Consider the following 25,051-nt stretch of genomic DNA (forward strand, 5'->3'; position numbering starts at 1 on the left):
ATACGTGTTCGGTCACTTGGTCATTAATGGTATGTAAAACATCTTATTGTGATGTAGCATTCTACAATGGTCTCAATGGTGATTGTCATATCATGTCTTAATGTATTTGTTGTTCTGTGTCTGTACATATATGATTATATTTGTTTCATGTACATATGTTGTGCTCTTCAGTATTGGAGGAATTAAAAAGTTATCTATCTATCAGTATGGCGTTCGTGGAACAGCACTGAGCTGGGTCGATTCCTGTCTGCGCCCCAGAAGTCCCCGTGTAAGTGTCAATTCAGCCATGTCATTTCCATGCCAATTAAATTGAAGCGTTCCGTAAGGGAGCTGCTTAGGACCGTGGCTATATTTGACATACACGGGGACACTGTTTGATGTTATTCCGCTGTCGATTTCAGTTTACGGCTTTGCGGATGACCACATTGCTAATAAACGCTTTAAACCATCATTTCCAACAGCAGAATCCCAGGCAATACAAGAACTTGAACAATGTGCTAAAACAATCAACAGTTGGATGAATGAAAATAAGCTCAAAATGAACACTTCCAAAACCAAGTTCATCATGTTTGGTAGTAGGCAAAAGCTCTCTAAATGTTCAACTGACAAAATATGCATTGTAGGTGATGAAGTGAAATCAGTGAGCTTTATTTGATATCTAGGTGCATACCTGGATGAAAACTTGAATCTAAAAGAGCATGTAACACGAAAGTGTAGAACAGCAATGCTCAACTACTTCAGAATAAAATGTATCCGGAAATATCTTACCAAAGAGGGTACCGAAAGCCTAGTGCTGTCATTGGTGATATCCCACTTAGACAATGTTGGGCGGTTAAAACCGCCCCCGGTTTTAACCAGCGGTTTTAACCGGTTAAAACCGCCCCGGTCAATACTCCCTGAAGTGGTCAATACCGGTCAATACTGGTCGATTGGTCAATACTGGTCAATTAGTCAATTGGTCAATACTGGTCAATTAGTCAATACTGACTGTTAAGATATTTTGAAGAGTTTATGAACAATTAAAATAATGACTGTTAAGAGCATTTGGGGCTTGATGAAGGTGTTTGCATGCATTATATTTAGTTCAAGCAACCAAATTAATTCCCAAATTAGTCAGAAGTGGTCAGTATGTCAGCACTGGTTGATACTAAACATTAGACTGCTAATTTAACTGAACTTCATTTGTAGAAAGTATTTTATAAACTGTAGCAGTTATTAAAAGTGTTTGATTCACAAGTGATAAATCTAATTTTTTTTATTGGTATTTAATTCAATGAAAAATTGCTGCCTACAACTGGACCCTTTCACTGAAGTGGTTTAATTGTGTTTTGATAGCAAGTGTCACATAGCCTAATTGACACCATGTCTTACAATATACATAGATTATATGTTGCAGGCCTGTCCATCTAGTTACTAATTAGCTGTCATGATCAATAATCCCATTGTATTAATGAGATGCTTGAACATGGTAACTTTATCTAAAAAATTAGTTATGCAATCAAAGTATTTAAATGACCAGTATCGACCACTATATGTGTTGATCAAGGATACTGTGTAGGACCAAAATTTGAATTGACCAGTACTGTCCATTTCAATGAGTGTAACTTATAGTAATATATTTTTTTTAATTAATTTAAAATAAAGGCTATACTTTTAGGTGATAAAAGCATTTAATAAACTAGTATTGACCACTGACTAGTCTAAGTATATTGTCCAGAACTGAGCCTGACCAGGGCACATTGTTGTTGCCAAGGACCAAAACTGAATCGACCAGTATTGACCACTCATTCACTATATTTTTTAACAAACAAAATTATATATTATTCAGATTGCTTTATTATTTTTACAGTACTGTTACAGCTTGTTCTAATCTGTGAATGTGCATTATGTTCAAGTGTTGAATTAACCAGTATTGACCACCCAAGAGTGACCAAAATATTGAATCGGACAGTATTGACCGGTATTGACCAGTATTGACCGGTTTTAACCAGTATTGACCGCCGTCCCGGTCAATACTCATATTGACCGGCTTTTTGCCAACATTGCATGATTTAGATTATTGTAATGTCATTCTGTATGGTATTACTCAGAGCGAAGTAAACAAAATGTGTGTAAAAAGTGTAAGTAATGTGTGATAAATATCTTATGAATAATGCTTTGAACTTGACTCACTATACATAAATAGGTAACAAGAAACCAGCTGCATTAAAAGTGAACAAAAGGTCAACCATTACCCATATATATATATATTGAAACTTCTTTAAACATAACTGGAGAGAAAATGTTCATAAAATAACTTGAAAAAAAAAGAGAGTATCTTCTAACAAATGGCATTCATCCTGGTCACCAAATGCCTTAATTAAGCACCCTCATATAAATTTACAGCCCTCAAACATCAATCCTAAATGTATGTCAGACTAGTCAACTTTGTTTCAATAAAAATATGATGTTGCTTGTATTCACAGAACAATTTAAAGTTTGCTAAACATGCTGAACAAGGCATAAATCAACATTCTCACATTTTTCACCACTAATTCAAACTAGGGCTACCATTAAAAAAATATTTGTTTGCAGTAACACAATCAGCCCATGAAAATCACTGCTTAACAATTTTTCTGCTAAGTCAGATGAAAAAAGAATCACAATATAATCATATGCAAAAGCAATTCCTTACCCACAAAAAAACACTTTTGGTCGCATTACAGCAAACAAAAAGAAATTTTAATTACAGCCTAAATGATGCAATTTTTATGTCATACAAACAATATCTGACTGACCAGATATAAATGTAGACTTTCATATATACAATAAAATGATTTGTGCCTTGTATGAAAAGTTCTTTAGACGTAATGACGGGGATAATTGGTAACCAAGAAAGCTCATAAAAGCTGCCCTATTCAGTGAACTACAAATTTTTACAAATGATAAATTACAGCTCAGAAACTAATAAAAGTATATACAGAAGTAAGCTGAAGATATCTGCATGAAACTACAGCACTGGTTACCTGGTTACCAACTCCCTGGCAGGCAAAAGAAAATGGACAATGGCTCAAGTTGGGAAGCATGTATACATGTTATCAACGTATCATAAAAACTGACAACTAGAAAATCTTATTTTCTTAAGCCAGAAAAATTTTGTAGCTATGAAGAGTTAAACAATGACATTCCAGTAACTTGAGCCATTGATGCAGAAAGTGGCTTTAAAAAACTCACAGATCTGTTGCTATCTTCTTGAATTTGGCTTTCCACCTTTTTTTTTCTTTATCACAACTCTGAAATCACCGTCCTACAAGTCAATCAGGGTTGGAAAATCACTATAAAATAACAAGTTTCCTTATTCTAGCAGATTTTTTTAAAAGTTTTCCTAATTTCTCCAACCACAAGAAGCATAAGCACTATATTCCAAATTAATAGTTCTCCATCCACAAGTAGCATAAGCTATATTCCAAACAAATATTTCTCCATCCGCAAGTAGCATAAGCTATATTCCAAATCAATAGTTCTCCATCCGCAAGTAGCATAAGCTATATTTCCAAATCAATAGTTCTCCATCCACAAGTAGCATAAGCTGTATTCCAAACAAATAGTTCTCCATCCGCAAGTAGCATAAGCTATATTTCCAAATCAATAGTTCTCCATCCGCAAGTAGCATAAGCTATATTCCAAACAAATAGTTCTCCATCCGCAAGTAGCATAAACTATATTCCAAATCAATAGTTCTCCATCCGCAAGTAGCATAAGCTATATTCCAAATCAATAGTTCTCCATCCGCAAGTAGCATAAGCTATATTTCCAAATCAATAGTTCTCCATCCACAAGTAGCATAAGCTGTATTCCAAACAAATAGTTCTCCATCTGCAAGTAGCATAAGCTATGTTCCAAATCAATAGTTCTCCATCCGCAAGTAGCATAAGCTATATTCCAAATCAATAGTACTCCATCCACAAGTAGCATTAGCTATATTTCCAAATCAATAGTTCTCCATCCGCAAGTAGCATAACCTATATTCCAAACAAATAGTTCTCCGTCTGCAAGTAGCATAAGTTATATTACAAATCAATAGTTCTCCATCCACAAGTAGCATAAGCTATATTTCCAAATCAATAGTTCTCCATCCACAAGTATCATAAGCTATATTCCAAACAAATAGTTCTCCGTCCACAAGTAGCATAAGCTATATTCCAAATCAATAGTTCTCCGTCCGCAAGTAGCATAAGCTATATTTCCAAATCAATAGTTCTCCATCCACAAGTAGCATAAGCTATATTTCCAAATCAATAGTTCTCCGTCCGCAAGCAGCATAAGCTATATTTCCAAATCAATAGTTCTCCATCCACAAGCAGCATAAGCTATATTTCCAAATCAATAGTTCTCCATCCACAAGTAGCATAAGCTATATTCCCAAATCAATAGTTCTCCATCCACAAGTAGCATAAGCTATATTCCAAACAAATAGTTCTCCATCCATAAGTAGCATAAGCTATATTTCCAAATCAATAGTTCTCCGTCCGCAAGTAGCATATGCTATATTCCAAACAAATAGTTCTCCGCCTGCAAGTAGCATAAGCTATATTCCATCCACAAGTAGCATAAGCTATATTCCAAATCAATAGTTCTCCATCCGCAAGTAGCATAAGCTATATTCCAAATTAATAGTTCTCCATCCACAAGTAGCATAAGCTATATTACAAACAAATAGTTCTCCATCCACAAGTAGCACAAGCTATATTCCAAACAAATAGTTCTCCATCCGCAAGTAGCACAAGCTATATTCCAAACAAATAGTTCTCCATCCACAAGTAGTACAAGTTATATTCCAAACAAATAGTCCCCATCCGCAATTAGCACAAGCTATATTCCAAACAAATAGTTCTCCATCCGCAATTAGCACAAGTTATATTCCAAATCAATAGTTCTCCATCCGCAAGTAGCATAAGCTATATTCCAAATCAATAGTTCTCCGTCCGCAAGTAGCATATGCTATATTCCAAACAAACAGTTCTCCGTCCACAAGTAGCATAAGCTATATTCCAGATCAATAGTTCTCCATCTGCAAGTAGCATAAGCTATATTTCCAAATGAATGGTTCTCCATCTGCATAATTATATTGTATAAAAAAGCTGCATTTCTATAAGAAGAGTTCTTAATCTGCAAGTAGTGTATTAACAGTATATAAGTATGTATAAATAGGTCTCCATTTGCATGTACCTTAAGTCTCATCTCTGTATGAATAGTTCTTCATTTGCACGTAGCATTATTAAGCACACATCAAGCACTGTCTTCTAAAACAAAAGTGATGTTTGAACAATATTCCAATATCACTGATGCAAGTGTTTTCAAAAAAAAAATCTGCCAAGTAGATACTTTTATCATGACTATATCCATTCTCAGAGATACAGACATCAAACTTTGGAAATGCTTTTAAAAAATCTTTCCTATGATGAGGCTGACATCAGTGGACAGAATGTGGGAGATAAAAACTGAAGTAATCCAAATGACTCGCAACTCGATTTTTGTCCAGCTCTACCACCTTTAATAGTCATGAACAAGGAACAACTTGCACAATACAAGTTTATCAAACCTTCTGTTATTGAATAAATACATTGTGTCTTGTCTTGAAAATAATGGCAATCATACATGCCACTTAATTGCAGTTTGAGGTAAAATACCAAGACAAAACAGTGCAAGCCAGGACAAGTATATTTTAAAACTGGCATACACTGACACTGCCATTCTGTTGTTGGAAACATCATAAAGATATCTTCATTTAGATAAGCTGTTCATATTGGTAAAATGTCTTCAGATGATTCATCAATGGATGGAACAACCAGAAACCTCATTTCATTGCTTGCAATTGTTCTTTGATAAATGTCTGGACTTGTCCATAATGGTACAAACTTCATAAACTGATATTTCTGAAAATGAAATATCCATTTCAAGTAAGCACCATTGGTTATTAATTGAAGAATATTTATATTCCAAAAACTTACATTCTCTCTTGAAGATAGAGTCTGTAATATTCACAAATAAAAGAAAATTACTACAAGTATAAAGGTCTTCAAGAAGTCAATGTAATCTATAACAAACACATGAAAACAGAAATTTGTAGATCTATGTTATGCAATATTCAGTAGAAACATAGAACAAAATCACTTACTATATAAAGCTTGGTTTCCAGCAGGAAGTACATGGCCCGCATGTGATATGCCCCATACAGGAATATTACCATGGCAGCGGTATGCAGATGACTCATAGTTGTCACAGTATTCAACTACTCCTGGATTACCTAAACAAACAACAGTAAATATTATTGCATGACTCCTTAATATATAAGAGCTGTCGGAAAGTCAGTAGGGGTCGTGTACTCAATTAGTACTATCAGCATGTGAAGTTTGAAGGTCCTGGGTGCAGTGGTTCACGAGTAAAGTGCCTTCATGCAAAAAGTTAACATTGGCCCCTGTGACCTTGACCTTTGACCTGGTGACCCCAAAGTCAGTAGGGGTCATGTACTCAATAAGTACTATCAGCATGTGAAGTTTGAAGGTCCTGGGTGTAGTGGTTCACGAGTAAAGTGCCTTCATGCCAAAAGTTAACATTGGCCCCTGTGACCTTGACCTTTGACCCAAAGTCAGTAGGGGTTGTGTACTCGGTAAGTACTATCAGCACGTGAAGTTTGAAGGTCCTGGGTGCAGTGGTTCATGAGTCAAGTGCCTTCATGCAAAAAGTTTAAAACGTTGTGACGATCGAACTAACAAATGAACTGTCGAACTAACAAACAAACGGACAGTTGAAAACTAATATGCCTCCCTTCAGGGGCATAAAACAAAGGTTGCCGAAAAACTTTAGCCTTAAAAATAACCTCAGTATAACACTTTTGTGACCTTGACCTTGGCAGGGGCAGCAAATTCAATTGTCTGTATTGCCCAGGTTGTCCCAAAGCTTGTACAGACAAGTGAAATTTGACCAGAATTTACTATAAAACTATCATACTGACAAGTAAAAACTAGCAAATGACAAAAATGGACAAGCAAGTCAAAATCAGATTTCGCCTCCCCTGCTTGGGTATTAGGGCCCCTACACATACTTTTTTTGTATGCTGGACAATGTTTATATGAACTAACAGTAAGATATAAGCAATAGTAACAAAAATATGACAGAAAAACAAAGGTTGCCGAAAAACTTTAACCAAGGAATGTCACGCCAACGTCGGGGCAAGTAGAATAGTGGAGCTAAAAATGGTCAAGTAAACAAGCGCGTCTGGTTGATCACAGATTTTGGAGTAAAATAAGTATGGTGCAACTAAGGTCAAACATCAATAACTTCATTAGATACGAAGCAATGCTTAGCCACCCATTTATAAAGCTTGTTAAAGGTAAGTGCTTTGTTTTTATTATATTTTTACTAAACATGTTTTAAGGATTTTCTAAAGCTGATTTTGGGGCCGATTTTTGGCCCCATCCCAATTGCAAAAATTTGCTTATTTTCCCAATTCTGAGGTATAAATTTCCCAAAAATCTGCCAAAAATATCAATTTTGTGGTAGTCTCACTCTGAATTTTCAGGTTTCCAACACTTACACAAAAAAAAGAAGAAAAAAAGCAAGACATTTGATGAGAGGAACAATAAAAATTCTTAAACAAAGGTTGTATGATGGTAAAACTTGTTGTTTTTTTTTAATGTCCCAATTTTCAGGTTTTACATGCCATTTTCCCTAATTGAATGGGCCCAGGTTTCAAATGGTAAAATAATCCCTGTGTTTTTAGAAGAAATTATGAATTAGAGAACAATATTTCAATATTTTGATATAGTTCATTACACATATTCAACCTACATGTATTTCAATTCTTACTTTTTCTTTCAGTCACACAAAAATGAAAAGATCAAGGGATGGATCAAAGAGTTATAAAAATAAATAGATTCACAACTTGAAAGGCATATAGAGCAAATCTCACCAGCATCATGCGGGAACTGAATGAGATCTTGTTTTACCGGTGTATGAAACAGACAGCTGAAGGATAAAAACTTGTGTTGTGAAAAACTTTCTTTTATTTTCTACACAGGGAAGGAATGAATTTATGACTGTAAGTCTGGGAAATAAAAAGTGGTTGTTTGAAAATTGAAGCCCGATCGGTCAGCTGTTACCAGTGTATCAATCTGACTAAAGTACATCTCCTATTACGCTACGCATAGGATCTGACAACGAGCTATTGATGGCCTCGTTCTGACAGCCCTCCTGCTAGCCAATCAAAAGCTAACTTACAACATTCTGCAAGCTTTAAAAAGCCTTGGTTTTTGATATCAACAATTTTTATGTCGAAAGATATCAGATAGGCGGTTAGCTCAGTCGGTAGAGCACTTGCTCTTTAAGCGAGAGGTCCCGGGTTCCAGCCCTGGATTAACTGCAAATTTTTCTTACTCTGACATTCGAACAAGTTGTCTGATTGGTTCAAACAAAAATAGATTTGCGAAAATAAAAATAGCAATATTGGAAATCCAAAATATACAGAAGACGAATGTGAATGGGTCGTTCTCAGATCTTCGTTTAGAAGATCAAGTACTTTAGTCAGATTGCCAGTGTATGAAACAGAAAGCAGAAGGATAAAAATTTATAAATGTCGTGAAAACTTTCTATTAGATCGTTTGTTTATAATGTTTTTTTTTAATGTTGTATTTCCTACAAGGGGAAGAAATGAATCTATGATTGCAAGTCTGAGAAATCAACAGTGGTGGTTTGAAAATTGTACCCAATTCGGTTTATTACGTGACGGTCGTATTGCAAGTGTAATACTTTAATAAGCATCTGCTGATTTGATCACGAGTGATCAAGTCAGCAAACACTTCAGTAAGATAACGCCGGTTAATTCGGTGATACATGCCTGAGCAAGATTAATTATCTCCAGTTGCGATTCTGTGCATTTATGCTTCTTTGGATGGATTATATGGAAGGGAATCTCCGCCAGGACATGCATGCAGCTAAATGACATTGCTATGTTATTTACTTACATATGCGTTCTGCAACATTGCAACTGCATTTTAGGGAATTTCCGCCAGGACATGCATGCTGCTAAATGACAAATGCATGTTGCCTTGTGTTATTTGTTTTAAACTAAATGCAACATCCATGCGTCTTTGTGTTACCTTCTATATGTTAGTTGGACATGCCTTGCATCTTTCGTCACTGCATGTATGTAAAACGCATATTCTTGCGTGTAAATGGCAAATGCATCCATTTTGTGGCATATTAAAATGTTTATGTGAACAAGTTTTAAGTGTTTTGTACGTTTTACTTTCTGAAATTGATTAAATCGTTCCTCCATTATATAAAACTAACACATGCATGTTAACATTTAGTTGTTGTTCGTTGTTTTTTGTTTTTGAAATATAGGTCCATGTTGTAGACCTTTTCTATGTAGGTCCCTACTTTAAATTCATGGATTCTTAGTATTGCAATGATTGAAATTTATGCAAGGCGAAAACAGTGCAAAGTAAGCACTAAGCAGCACGAAGTTAATCAAATGCGACTTCAACATTTGTAATATGAAATTCGTAAAAAGCTGGGAACCAGAATTTCCGGCAGTTTCCGTAAAATCAGTGAACCATGAACGGTGTTTTAGTAAAAAAGTACTCATAATTTCCAACTGTCCAGGGACGTAATTTCCACCGAAAACAACACAAGTATACACGGGTAAGCTTAGACTCTCTCACCGTTTAACCCACGGAAACTACCGAACACGTGAATTTGCCGTCGAGAGTGGTCTCCCGTGTATACTAATTTGCGCTAAAATTTTTGCTTTTTGTTGGTTCCTTGTAATGTTGTAATGCACTACCGTGCTTAAATTTTTGTTATACTGCAAGTTTAAATATTTATTAAAGCCATGTGTTTTAGTATATTATTTTTGCCGGGAAACTGTAATATAAACAAGAACTAAGAGGTTGCAAGCATCACTAATGTTAAATCCAAAAAGCAGTAACAATCAAGTTATGAAAATTTCGGAATATTCACAAGTCACAACGTTGTTAATAGCTCGTTACATTCAGTAGCAAAAACGTCAAACACGCGTAAGAAAACATAGAATACTGTTAGTAATAGCGTGAGTATACATTTCAATATTGCAGTAAGCAAACAAAAAGGTTGAACGCACTTGTCAATTACATGCAAGAATAACCGATATTCATGAAAGGACTGTTTTCTTAGCATTAAGAAGCATTCAAGATGAATTTCTTGTAAGGCAAATGTAAGAAACTAAAATGCAGTTGCAATGTTGCAGAACGCATATGTATGTAAATAACATAGCAATGTCATTAAGCAGCATAGATGTCCTGGCGGAGATTCCCTTCCATAGGATTAACAAAACCCTGCATGGCTAAACTTTAACAATGAAAAATATCACTGAATATTGATCATTTAGATCTGCTAGTAACTCATTAACACATGGGGTGGGTGCAGTGCAGGCTATTATTTACATTGGCAACACTAATAGTGACGAAGATAGAAACCATATTTTGCAGTAAAAATATGAATGCATATAATTCAATAAAGTACTGTAACATCATTTAATTTCGTGGGCATGAAATTTCGTGGTTTTGGTCAAAATAGTAATTTCGTGGGGATATGAATTCGTGGATTTCAACTTTTGAACATAAAATGAATGGGAATTTTACTTGTTCATTGGGATTAAATTTCGTTGATTGACTAAACGATGAAATCCACGAAAATTAGTCCCCCACGAAAATTAATGATATCACAGTATATATTTTTGCAAATATTTACATAAAAAAATTCACAGTTGAAAGATTTTAACATAAAGTGCAATCAGCAGTTTGGAAAAGAGGGCGTGATGCGCGATTTCGCACATTCAGTTTAAAAAACATCAACTGAAATTCCCAAAATATGCGTCAAAAAATCTTATTCAGCCACGAAAATCATAAAAAATATACCATTGAATACAGACCGAGTCAATAACGCGTCATAGTGGCACTTTCCGGGGATACCTATCCTATTTGCAGAGTTTCCATTTACGACTAGATGCAGCAATCTAATAAAAATGTTTGTTAAAAAAATCACTTTACGTCACATGTAGAAAAATCTCTACGTCGCGTAGGTCAGATTTTCTGTATTCCGTAGTTGCTGAGAAATCAAAAGAAAAATTCATTAGAAACATTTTAAAATAAAAGGTGAGTTCATTGCTTTTGCATATAAAAAATACAGCGTGGCAGAATCTTGGCACAATTCTGGTTAGCTTTCGTAGAGGCATTCGTTTTAGCGCAGAGATCCATAACAGCATATAAACATCTCTGAGCTGAATATTTTTAGCTAGAATGACATAAGCGACCCAAATAACACAAGTGGCACGATGATATAGGAAAATGGCAGCCATGCCTTAGGTTACACACATGGTGGAAACATCTTGAGATTTCACAATGACTGTTTAGGATATCCAAACAAAAAAGTTTGAATGATAAAGATAAAAGGTTTATCTTCAATATCATATCTACATTTTTGAATGTATTTTGCCTAATTTTGGGATTTAAATGGGGGAATACGTAGGGGCACGAAGATACAGGAAAAGGGCATAAATTATGTTGCCATGTAACCCCACCCACCACTTGCAGACTTGTACAGATTTAAAAATTGTTATTTTGAACACGACAGAACACAAACTGAAATTAGTGACATGCTTCAAAAGTATTACCCTATATCGATAAAATGTAGAATAATGTTGTACAACTGGACTCTTCGTTTATTGATCCATGTTTTGACATCACTGGTGGCTAATCATGAAAATGGCGGTAACTTTGTAAAGGGAGTTAACTATGAGGCGCGAATGTACTAAATCCTTTTCCTTGCATGTTTTGTGTGAAATGGACACTGTGCATAGAGCTACCACCCACCTGGACAAATTTCTGACTTGAAATTCATTAATACCTCAGTTTAAGGAATAAACTGTCAAAAATTACGAGAAAAATAGACATATGCAGGAACAAACTAAACTGCTGACGACTTAGCTGACGATATAGAATATATAGGAAACTGCTGACCACAAAGGTAAAGAAGGGTATCGGAAACTGCTGACCATATAGACAAAGAAGGATAATAAAATCGATATTGTCTAGCCTAGTTAATTATACGGTGTATTATAACGTGTTATTAGTGAGGGCAGAATAGTTTATTTTGTATAAATATTTTAAATAAAATAGATCTTAACCATATTTTTTACCGAGCTGTAATTCATATTCTTATATAATGCGAAACAAAAAATCATTTATATTATTAACGTATTGTAGTGTGTGATCCAATTGTATATAATTATAGAAAATTAAGTTTGGTCAATGCGTGTAAATAATTAATTATTCTTAACTAATTTTGAAGTGAAAATAAATGCAATCACTTTATTATTTGAAGTAAGCGGCAAATTGGCCAAACTGCAAGCAATGTTACACATGTTTTATTTGTGCTTATTTAATGTTTTTAGTCTTTGAACTATTTAATTATATACAAACTGCAAACAGTGAAAATAAGATATTTTGTCGGCGGAATATTTAAGTTACACTTTTAATCTATTTCTAATTGTTATCAAATTGGCCTTTGATCGTATACTTTTTGTTTCACCACCTCGGACAAGCTGATACTTTTGAGTAGAAATGGTAAGTATATAAGTCATAGAAAATTAATGTTTGTATATTATATGTTCAATTCATATGAATATTTGACTGGAATACTATTACTGATTTGTGATATTTTTTTTTTAATTGTGTGAATTTGTGCTTTGTTGAAAAATCCATAATGGCTATGATAGTTGGACATTCTCAGACAAAATACTTGGACAATTTTGCTCGTTGTCCAGTTTTTTCTTACTCTGGATTTACTGTGCGTGATTTCATGGAAGATACACTTGAATTCTATGAATGGTACCATCGAAATCGGTAAGTCAGATTACATAATATATGTATCATGCATGTCACGTCAACTATATTTCTTTTGCCAACATGAATACGACAGTTGCCGCTTTGATGTATGCCAGCCGTCTAGAAATTATAAGTATTTTATAAGAGATTTCTAAGCATATAACATATGCCTTCATACTGCTCGCATTTTGAAAAGTATAAAATTTGAATAAGATTGAATTGTAATATTGACTAGCATAACTTCTTATTGCCTATGAATGGCTAAAAATGAATAATTGCTTCATACAAAGGTAATACATGACTGCTAGTTTTGTGACACAAATCATTAATATACTACTTTGTCGGCTAAATTAAGTATACTATCACATTTAAATGGGGTTCATCTAAAATGATAATTATCAACAAGTTTTTCCTTAATTTGATGAACACAAAGGTGCTAATCTTCAGTACTTACTGATGTACGTATGCTCAGGCAGAACTATTTCATTTCTTGATAACATATTTAACTTGACTAAAGAACGAAGACACTCATTTGCATCAAAGTCTTGGCTTGCATTAATTTGGTGGACATAATTATATTGAATGATTCGCATACTTTTAAAAATCATTTTGATATTGTATGGTCTTTTTTATGAAACGCATTAATCATTACAGAATTGAACGTAGTGACACCCTGTGTATTTTATTGTTCACACTTATCGATAACACCAATAAACTTGTTAATTAAGAAGTACACTAGCTTAGGGCCATCGCATGCTTGTGTAATCCACATATCTTTAATTGCATTAATTTGCACATGTAGTACCGGATTAATGCACTCTTAGAATAAATAAATGAATGCTATGAAGAATGTCTCTTAACTGTCGTGTATTTATTTTTTTTGTATATGATCACAAAATGAATAGATAAAAAGAGTAAGTCATTCGAACAGTATAGCTATGTAAACTAACATTGCTAATAAACTGATACAGAAATGACCGGTTAAATAAAGTGTAAATCATATTAAATAGCCCTATTTAATATTGACAAACTGCTGACCGCAAAAACGGTTGGATCGTTGTCTGCATGTTTTCATTACATTTGATATTGACAAAACATGTAAACAAGTTAAGTAAGAATAATCTCATTAAATGCATGAAAAGAACACATAACAATTTTCGTGAAGTTATGTGGTATTATTTTTAAGTGTATTGACTCTATATATATTGCGTGGCTTTTTGGTGCTCTGTGCTTCCGAGAAATCTACCTTTACCTATCATCATTTATTTTAAGAAACTCTATTATCTTACCAAGCACCTTCGCATTTTCCAAAGACATTAAAATTTAACAGAGAAATATTCTGGCCGCTTCTGTATAACTGTGAAACAAAAATTCTGCTGACCATTTCTAGATGGTCAGCAATTTCACGTAAATGCGATACCGCTAAAAAGTGCTGACCAGTTAAATATTGTGTGAAATTTTTAAACTGCTGACCGATTCTGTATAAGTTTGAAACTGTAAATTCTGCTGACCATTTTCCTCTGTTTATAGTTAGTTTATATGTGGTCAGCTATTTCACGCAAATGCGATATGCATATATAGAAAGTGCTGACCTGTTAAATATTGAAACTGTTGACTGATTCTGTACAAGTTTGAAACTGTAAATTCTGCTGGCCATTTCTCTATATTTCTATGTGGTCAGCAATTTCACGTAAATGAGATATCGCTAGAAAGTCCTGTATGTATTTAATGTGTGCAAAGTGCTGACCAGTTAAACATAGAGTAAAACTGCTGACCAGTTAAATATAGAGTAAAACCGCTGACCGACCATGTATCTGTATATTTTTTATTCTCTATATTTCTATATTTTTAATGTGTGCAAAGTGCTGACCAGTTAAACATAGAGTAAAACTGCTGACCAGTTAAATATAGAGTAAAACTGCTAACCGACCATGTACTTGTATATTTTTTATTCTCTATATTTCTATATTTTTAATGTGTGCAAAGTGCTGACCAGTTAAATATAGAGTAAATTTGCTGACCAGTTAAATATAGAGTAAAACTGCTGACCAGATGAATATAGAGTAAAACTGCTGACCAGTTAAATATAGGGTAAAACTGCTGACCAGTTGAATATAGAGTAAAACTGCTGACCGGGCGTGTACCTGTATATATTTAATGTGTGCAAAGTGCTGACCAGTTAAACATAGAGTAAATGAGATATCGCTAGAAAGTGCTGACCAGTTAAATATAGGGTAAAACTGCTGACCAGTTGAATATAGAGTAAAACTGCTGACCGGGCGTGTACCTGTATATATTTAATATGTGCAAAGTGCTGACCAGTTAAACATAGAGTAAAACTGCTGACCAGTTGAATATAGAGTAAAACTGCTGACCGGGCGTGTACCTGTATATATTTAATGTGTGCAAAGTGCTGACCAGTTAAACATAGAGTAAAACTGCTGACCAGTTAAATATAGAGTAAAACTGCTGACCGGGCGTGTACCTGTATATATTTATTCTCTGTATTTCTATGTGGTCAGCAGTTTCACGTAAATGAGATATCGCTAGAAAGTGCTGACCAGTTAAATATAGAGTAAAACTGCTGACCAGTTAAACGTAGAGTAAAACTGCTGACCAGTTAAATATAGAGTAAAACTGCTGACCGGCCGTGTACCTGTATATATTTAATGTGTGCAAAGTGCTGACCAGTTAAACATAGAGTAAAACTGCTGACCAGTTGAATATAGAGTAAAACTGCTGACCGGGCGTGTACCTGTATATATTTAATGTGTACAAAGTGCTGACCAGTTAAACGTAGAGTAAAACTGCTGACCAGTTAAATATAGAGTAAAACTGCTGACCGGCCGTGTACCTGTATATATTTAATGTGTGCAAAGTGCTGACCAGTTAAACATAGAGTAAAACTGCTGACCAGTTAAATATAGAGTAAAACTGCTGACCGGCCGTGTACCTGTATATATTTAATGTGTGCAAAGTGCTGACCAGTAAAACTGCTGACTGGCCATGTACCTGTACATATGATAGTTTTTTGTGGTCAGCAAATTCTCACATATCTTATATAGCGCTATAAAGCGTACGATTACTGTGTTTTTTTTAATTCAGGTTATTGCTCTGGTAATCGGCGCTAATGACATCGGTAGAAGGCCAGCTGTCCAAATTGTAGAAGATATCAAGAGACTAAGCTTCCGTCTGCACACCATGTCTCCGAGGTGAGTTACTTACAAACTCCCTGTTTATTAGATAGAGTAACTTTGTTATATATTACTGGATAATAACATTTTCTCTGCATATAGAAATTAAAAACAATAATTAAATGCTGATAAAAATTGAAGTCGCTTTGAAGAAAGGAATTTGTGGACGAGAAACCTAAGCAAATCCATACAAATACTTTTTATACCTTAATTTATAAATTGCAGTACAACAGTCCTGGTGTCCGAGATCCTACCAAGGGGGCGCGATTTGTTCCAAGTGCAAACCCCCGACCGTGTAACTGCAGAGACTGTGTTTCTAGACGACTGGAATGCTGTTGCTACTGAAGTCAACAACATGCTGCACGTGCTTTCTAAGTCTACCAGTTGGTTCCAGACTATCAGTCAGTGGGACTTTCACTCTTTATTTGGTGAGTACAAATTAAAATGTTACTTCCTAATCTCTCATTCGCTACGATAGAATAATAAATGCTTAACATGTACAGATTTATAAAATGTATATTACGATATAATGATAAACGCTTAATATGTACCATTATAGAAAGATAAATGCTTAACATTTGCAATTTTATTTACATATATACTATGATGAAATAATAAACGCTTTACACATACACAGTTTTTATATACCTGAATACTACGGAATTATAAATGTTTAACATGTATATTTTTTCAGGCGCTGCTCGTCGGTTTCTGGGGAGAGATGGACTACACCTCAATATCGAAGGCACTGAGAAGTTGGCCAACATCATCGAAACAGCAATGGAGTCCGTACCTGCAGTTTCCGTACCCACGTATTCTCCGAGTCGTGAGCCAGAGGCTACGTGCATCGCACCTCCGGGAAGACCAAATCAACCGTCACCGTCCGATCATCAGCAATCCCATGGTTGGTCCAAGGTTGATAGGATAGGTCGCAAGTCGTACTCAAGTCGTAAAACAGGTCGTCGGTCGTCTTCACGTCGAAAGTCGGGTGAACAAGCCTCGTCGGGTTCTGTTGGTGGTCAATCGTCTTTGGTTGAGAGAGCTTTAGAAAACAGGGTATGTCATGTTAAAGCTATATTGCGTCTTTTTCTAAAAAAATATTTTAAAAAATGCGACTACCTGTTTATTATCATTATCAAATTTTACATCAATCATTACGTGAACTGTTTGTCGAAAATGGCCTAGTAAGTGAAATGAACTCCAGCTCGATTCAAACCTTGTAGAATTTCTACTGTTACAAGCCGACGAGGTTAAAATTTCGTGTCAGATTTTCTGCTATGGAATGATTGTTTATTATGGTATGAATTTATTTCTTCAAATTATTTTTCTATATTTAATCCTTTTCAGAGAGTCTACGAAGCCGTTCGTGATCTTCCATCTGCTCCACTATCAAACGGCCGGTATCAAGCAGCTGCACCTGCGTCGGTAAGAAGATCATCTACTTACCTACAGTCTACAAGTCGTCGCCATGGTAACGGTTCCTCGCCAAGAGTTACACCTTCAACTTGTTCATCACAGCGTTGTCGTAGAAAAACTCTTTTCAGTAGTGATAAGTTTGTTTTGTGTGAAAATGAATGTATGTATTATTTGAATACCGATGTGTCGTCAAATCTCGTTGGGGGCGGAGTTGAAACACCAATGTTTTCGTCCACTGATAGGGTATTATCTTACGGAGAAGCGTCCAGCATTCTGGAATCGAACTTGCCTAGCAGCACTACGAAAGATCCGCCTTACAAGCCTAAAGAAGGAAGCGTGTTTTTATACTGCGACTCGAGAGATGCTAACAAGAAAGATGATTGGAAAGCGGATGGGTATACCTGGCGCCATAATGGAAGGAAAGAGTACAAAGTCGAAGGGAAAATAATTGAAAGACACTTTTATAAAATCAGAAATAACAATGTTGTCAGTGGCGACTTTCAAAAACACGTCTTTAGGTTTATATCAGATGGATATAATGGTAAAACAGTTTTGGCCTATTATGGTAGTTCTAGCGCATATCAATCGTTGCCGCATGGAAACAGAAAGCGCAATACTAGACCGTTCAAACGTACTAAACCTTCAGTCGTAGCAGAAATTAAAACTAAAGTGACAACAAAAGATAATCCTAACGAAGTCCTAGAAAAAATGAGATCAGAAAAGTCACCAGAGTCTAAACTGAGGGGTGTTGCTGCTCCTAGAAACCTAAAACAAGTGCAAAACTTAAAACAAAGTGTTCAAAACAATAAAAAGTTGTCACATGACGCGATGTTTGCCTTACATTTACTAGTGACTCAATTAGATGGATATATATTAAGTATCAAAACAACGCCGGATTTAGAAGTAGTTGTAGGAAATGCGGAATTATTCCAGGAAGTTAAAAAACTGATCCAGTTAAAGGACTCGCATTTAGAAATTTTCTACGATACAACTTTTAATCTCGGTGATTTTTATGTTTCCGCGGTGGCAGTTCAACATCCCATGTTTAAAGAGAATCCAGTACTGCCTATCGCATTTATGCTACATGAGAGAAAATATCAGTCGTGTCATGAAAGCTTCATTGATATCCTGAGTAAGCAAATACCAAATTTAAACTCGAAAAATGTGACTGTTATTACAGACAGAGAAAGGGGAATTATAGGTGCTTTTGAATCAAAGTTAGATAATGCTGCTGTTGTTAATTGTTGGAATCATGTTTTCAGTGATATTAAATTCTGGGTTTCAAAACATGGCGGCACAAAAGACGATAAAAAGATTTATGAGGCAAATGTGAGTCTGAAGAGATTTTTGAAACAATGTTAACCGAACTGAAAGTAACTTGGAGTGAATCTTTTTCAGCTTATTTCGACAATAATTTACTTCCAACTATTAAAAAATATGCTGCAAGATGGATACTTGAGGAACGAGACATTTATAACCCGTACTCCGGAATAACAAATAACGTAAGCGAAAGTTTAAATGCAATGTTAAAAAGACTCATCGATTATAAAGAAAAGGCAATAGATGAGATTGTGTTATTTTTATATTACATGCAAGGAAATATGCTTTCAGAATTAATACGTGCCTTCTGTGGCGAAAGCGAATGGACATTGCGGCCAAATTATAAATACGCGTCACTTGATCCTGACACTGTATCACTACCCAAGAACGTTTGTCATCCTAGTAGATTAATAGATTTAATAAAAGGAGAACTCTCAGGCATCAGAATGAATCAGAATACTGAAGATAACAGTGACGAAATAGAAAATGTCTCGCGCAAACCAGAAGCAAAATCTAACAGTCAAAAAGCCTTAGCAATAAAGGTAATAGAAGAAAATAATATTGTTCTTGTTCCACAGATGGGTGCATCTTCTAAAAAAGAGTTTGCCTGTGCTATACTGTATGTACTGTTTTATACACTATCCTGTAACGAAGTATTTCGACCCCCATAGAATAACGACCCCCGGTCATTATTCTATAGAAAATGTGACTCCTTTCCTGTAAAATATTGACTCCCCTTATAAAAAACTGACTCTCTTTGGAAACTCTATAGAATAACGACCCTACGGTCATTATTCTATAGAAAAACTGACCCCTCCAAGTAAACTACTGACTCCCTAAAGATGACTCCCTTCGAATCTCATAGAATAACGACCCCGGTTATTATTCTATAGAAAAAGTGACGCCTTCCATGTAAAATACTCACTGCCGAAATTACTACATTCGAACTCTCATACAATATCGATTCCCGGACATAATTCTATTTAAAAACGTTACTCTTTCCGTGTAAAACACCGGCTCCTGAAAAGACTTTCGACGATAATATCTATTAAAAAGTGATCCCCACCAAACTTAATGGACAATTTTACTAGATCTACAACTCTAATACCCTCCATTGCCAATAGTTAACATCTTGATTGTACTACTACTACTGGTGCCGATACTTCTGTTGCTATTACTACATGTACTTCTTCTTCTAGTACTTCTACTACTACTACTACTTCTACTACTACTGATACTACTATACCTGCTTCCACTAATACGCCTTGTACATCTACCTCTTCTCCTCCTGCTGCTGTTGTTGCTGTCACTTATTCCTCTGCTGCTGCTGCTGCTGCTGCTGCTGCTGCTGCTGCTGCTGCAGCTGCCACTACCACTGCCACTACTACTACTACTACTACTACTTTTTATTGTTGCCGCTACCGTATTTTACTGCCACTGCTAAGTATTGTAACTTCTATTAATACTGAGTTCTATGCTAGCAGTTTCTTGTGCAGTTTTCTTCTGAAGAATTACTTCATACCGAAGTTTGCAGGGATTATTGACACTGGTGTGTTTTGTGAACGTATTGTGAATTGTTATTTTCCTGAAAAAAAATGTATACACCAAGATACAGCGTCTAGAAATAGAATCCCTTTTCCCTTTGCGGAATGCTCTGATTTCTTTGTCAAGTGATGGTATCTGGGGCTAATGGTCAAACGGAATGACGGACGGACGGACAAGGGCAGATCTATATGCCCCCCTCCCCCAAGTGGGAGCATAAAATGCAGCAGTTAGGCCTTAGATACATAGATAGATAGATAGATATCTTTATTGCCTCCAAAGATTGAAGAGTACATATTATAATATATAACATTTCAATTTACAAAGCATAATTACAAAACAATAGGTACAATATAAGTTCAATGTACAAATCACAATTGCATATTAAGATGAATATTGAATATCAATTCCAATTATAACTGAGATGCTAACACATATGTATATTATATCTACATATAGTAGTAACAGAAACCTGTATACATATGTGAGGAATAATAATTGCATCAAACGATTCGTAAAATCTGCGAATTTGTTAAGTTTAAAAGCTCATCGAAACGAAATATAAGCATTTAGTTAACAAATATAAGCAGAAGAGATGTGTTAAATGAAAAATTGTAAATCATAGTGTACAGTGAAATCAACATTTAAACATGGTTAATAACTTAACTTTATAGCTAAAGTTCGATTTCGGTCATTGAGCTGCCGTGACTGCCCTTTAACGTATGGAACTACGTCACGGTCCATGTTCGAAATCCAATAATAGTAGTCTATTTACAATAGTGTACATATCATTGATAACTAGTTGTAATCATATCCAGACATTACAGAATAGAGGCCACAAGCCATTTGATGATAGTGTTTGATTAACACTGCGAAATTTTGTGCATGTAATTAAGACATGATTTCATACATTTCACTCTTGTTGTATCAGTCAAGTCAAAGGCTGTAAAGCCCTTAAACATTTCTAACATTTGTTGCTCGGGGGCTACACTACAAAACTGGTCAAACGTTTCAATGCCTAAGTCATTGGATAATTTTGACCAAAGATTTGACCTACGAGTGTCATTGATTGGACAGAACATAACTGAGTGTAGAGAACTATTGTTCGTTACAATACGACACTTTGTGCACTCCGTCATAAATCTCTGTGAAAAATAATTGCACATTAATTTCATTGCGCTGACAGATTCATAGTGGTAGTTTCTGTAAATTTGACAGAATTTCCATAGATTACAAGGAATGTACTCGTAGTGTATTGTTAAAAAACTGTATAGTACATTGTCACTACATATTCTTGATTTCCATTCGAATTCATTGTACATTTTAACTGCCTTTTTAACAGTTGTTTTCCATCTATTATTATTAGGAAAAGAGCCATCATGTACATAATTAGACAACACATTACATAAGCCATATTTCCCTAAGACTCTATATATGTCAGGCATGAACCCTTTACTTTTTCTTGGGTTATTCATGTACGATATTAGTCTGTGGCTAAATACTTTTTTAATGTTAAAATTTAGAATCAAGTAAGCATAACTGACCGAAAAGTAAAAGTTTGCGTTTGTCTATAAGAATTGTTATAGGTAAAATACCAAGACAGCTCAAAGCTATATCAGTGCGAGTATATTTCGGTAATCCTTGTATGAATTTGACGCACTGCGCGTGGGCTCTTTCCAGCATTGTGATATGTGATTCTGTCAAAGTATTCCATACCTCGCTGCCGTAGAGAGCTTTGGGTAAGACAACTGATTCATATATTTTCTTTGACGTAATCGGGTTTAAGCCATTGCTATTAACTCCACAATCCACAAGACTAAAGAATGACTTTCGCAACTTATTGCAGCATTCACGTACATTATGGTCTAATGACAAGTTCTTTTCACAGTTTATTCCAAGGTGGATATAGTTTTCTGTTTCTTCTATAACGTTATTTCCAAGTTTCCAATTGCGGTTTCTTGGTGTAGTTTCATTAAATACAACCACTTTACATTTAAGCGGTTGTAAAGAAAACGTTCATTTAACGAATTTTGAAAACATAATTCGAGAAGTTTATCTAATCCATTTTTGGTATATGACAGGATCACCATGTCGTCTGCTGAAGTAGGACAACCACAATTTATTGTGTTCATTTTAAAACTGAAACCGCTAGAATCAATTTTGTTCATTAATTCATTTATGAAAATCAAGTACATGTGTGGACTTAAACACTGGCCTTGTCTGGTGCCTTGTAAGACTGGGAACCAGTCAGATTGGTATCCGTTTGATCGTACACTGCTGTAGCTATTTTCATACAACGATAGTATAGACTTGTAGAGTGTTATGTCAATATCCATTTTATACAATTTTAACATGAGAAGATCAATCCAACAGCGATCAAATGCCTGTTTAGCGTCCAGAAAACAAGCATATAGTGTAGAGTGGTTCTCTGCAGCAAAACTAATATTTTCACGCAGCATTAGTGACGTCATCACACAGCTAACGTTACGCTGGAAACCCCTTGTGAAGGATTAAGGTGAAGTTTATCGTCACTATTTAGGAGCAGGAGAACAACTTTTTCATATAGTTTGAGAAGTATAGAACACAATGTGATTGCCCTGTAGTTATTTGGGTCCGTCTTCTTCTTGTTCCCACCTTTAAATAATGTGATGATAATACCCCTTTTCATTTCCATAGGTGTATGCGAAGATTTAAGCATGCAATTATATAGTTTCACTATAACACTTAACAGAAGTTCTCCGCCGTGGATAACATTTTCATAGTATATTTTGTCGTTGCCGCAGGCTTTGCCTTTCTTGCACGAATTGAGAGCCTTTAATACAATGTCTCTTTCTATTATATAACGGTTACCGTATTTATTATTTAAGTTTTGGCGTAAAGAAGAGATTTCGCTGGTAACTGTCTGTCTGTACGTCTCGTTAAAACCTTCGCTTTCCGTAGGGGAATAAAGATCTGCAAAATAGTCTCTCCAGCATGAGTTAATTGCTTGCGGATCTGTATAGCGGACATCCTTGAAAACCATCTCAAGCGAAGAGATGCGTTTGGGTTTATTCCTGCGTTTATTAATTAATTTCCAAAACTCACAACTGTCAATTTCTGCAGCCACATCTATTTCATGTTCTTGCTCTTGCATATATTTCATAACACAGATTCTATGAGCAGACCTAAACTTGCTTTTGGAATCTTTATACGATTTATAACTAGATGCTGTATTCCCTCTAGGCTGATTTTCTTTCATCCAGTTAGTACGTTTAGTTTTCATATCATTGTGGAGCTCTGATAAGTTCCGGTTCCAGTACGGTTTAATGTACGGCTTATAACCTACTCGCGGGATACATGCCTCTGAGGCAGTGTTAATAACAGACACAATTTTGTCGTACAATTGGTCAATCTCACGCGTGCTTATTATGTCTGAACTTGCTAACTGCAGTAATAATTCGCTGTTTTCAAGAAAGCATTTATAAGCATTAAGCTGGTTTTGCGTAACATTTTTCCAGTTGATAATGTCTGTTTTAGGACTATTATTAGTTTGGGGCGAGTAAGCAGATGGCATTACAACGGTGCATATTACCGGCCGATGCGTTGACACATTCAATGCATTATCCTCTAAGATTTTGCAATTTACCATATTTTTAGAAAAACCTTCAGACATTATGATAAAATCTATCAAAGTTTCTCTATCACAGTTGTATGGTACATTTGTAAATTTTGCCCCCGAGCAAACAGCTTTCGTATTTATAGCTAACATATCATAATTTGACATAAAGTCCATTATAAGTTTACTTCTTGAGTCAATTAGTGAAAATATCCCATGTTCTGATTCAAGTTCAGCATTGTAGTCACCCATACATATAATGTGACCTTTGTCAATGTACATACATATAATATTCTCCATTTCTTCAAGGTAAGTTCTATACTTAAGCAAAGAATGGTTTTTACAAGGCATGTATATTTGAAATATGAAAACATAACACCCTGGACTGATCATTAATTGTATACCTATAATATTGTCACTAGGAATATCAAGCGGGCAGATAATCGAGTTCAGTGTTTTTCTCCATAGAATAGCATTACCTCCCTTGCCTACTTTACGATTAGTGCATAGTTCAAGGTCTGGGTCTGATATTGCAATACTAGTATAGTCAGTATGAATAGAGTCAAGGAAGTGGAGATTACTTCTGTATAACCAGTGTTCGGAAATGCCGCAAATGTCTACACTATAAGTATTTAAAAAGTTACATAGGTAACTTGCACTGGACATGATGCCAGTAGAGTTCCAAGTTGCAATGTTAAGATCTTTTATTGTCATTTACTGTGTAAAAAGATACTACTTTAATATTCTACATCGTCTTCAAGTAACGAGTACCGATTATATGTTGGAGTTACGTCGCAATTCTCCGACACCATTGGGTTGTAACGGGATCTCCGCCGATCCCATTCTTTTCTCGAATCATCGTAGTCGTACTGTTGTTTGTATTTGTTCCTCGGCATCCATGGCCTGCAGACGACACCCGAAGGCCAGAATGCTGGGTCGTCCACAAGAAGATTTGCGTTTTCGTCATCTTCGACGTTAACGCGAATCGTAGTAGTATTGAATTTTCTATTTCGGAAAACCGATACTTTGGTAACTTTTGGTCCCTGATTACGCACAAACGATGCAATTTTTTGTTCAGT

The 25,051-nt window shown here is 35.4% G+C and overlaps 2 protein-coding genes and 1 long non-coding RNA gene across 3 annotated transcripts; 1 reads left to right on the forward strand and 2 right to left on the reverse strand.

Annotated features, from left to right (window-relative positions):
• Positions 1-1,406: 1,406 nt before the first annotated feature.
• On the reverse strand, positions 1,407-11,795 carry LOC123541207 (uncharacterized). Its single transcript, XR_006684462.2, has 3 exons — positions 11,693-11,795; positions 6,158-6,286; positions 1,407-5,915 (listed from the first exon to the last, which is right to left on the reverse strand). It is a non-coding gene; the product is annotated as an uncharacterized LOC123541207 (long non-coding RNA).
• A 4,145-nt stretch (positions 11,796-15,940) lies between these two features.
• On the forward strand, positions 15,941-18,877 carry LOC123547001 (uncharacterized). The gene is made up of 3 exons (XM_053525810.1): positions 15,941-16,527; positions 16,794-17,155; positions 17,447-18,877. Exons 1-3 carry the CDS (start codon positions 16,455-16,457, stop codon positions 18,875-18,877), a joined length of 1,866 nt encoding a protein of 621 aa, XP_053381785.1. The 5' UTR covers positions 15,941-16,454.
• Positions 18,878-22,847: 3,970 nt separating this feature from the next.
• On the reverse strand, positions 22,848-24,224 carry LOC128549265 (uncharacterized). Its single transcript, XM_053525811.1, has one exon. It carries the CDS (start codon positions 24,222-24,224, stop codon positions 22,848-22,850), a length of 1,377 nt encoding a protein of 458 aa, XP_053381786.1.
• Between the last annotated feature and the right edge of the window lie 827 nt (positions 24,225-25,051).

Source organism: Mercenaria mercenaria, chromosome 16 (assembly GCF_021730395.1).
Source record: "Mercenaria mercenaria strain notata chromosome 16, MADL_Memer_1, whole genome shotgun sequence".
In the NCBI taxonomy this organism is placed as follows: Eukaryota; Metazoa; Mollusca; class Bivalvia; order Venerida; family Veneridae; genus Mercenaria; species Mercenaria mercenaria.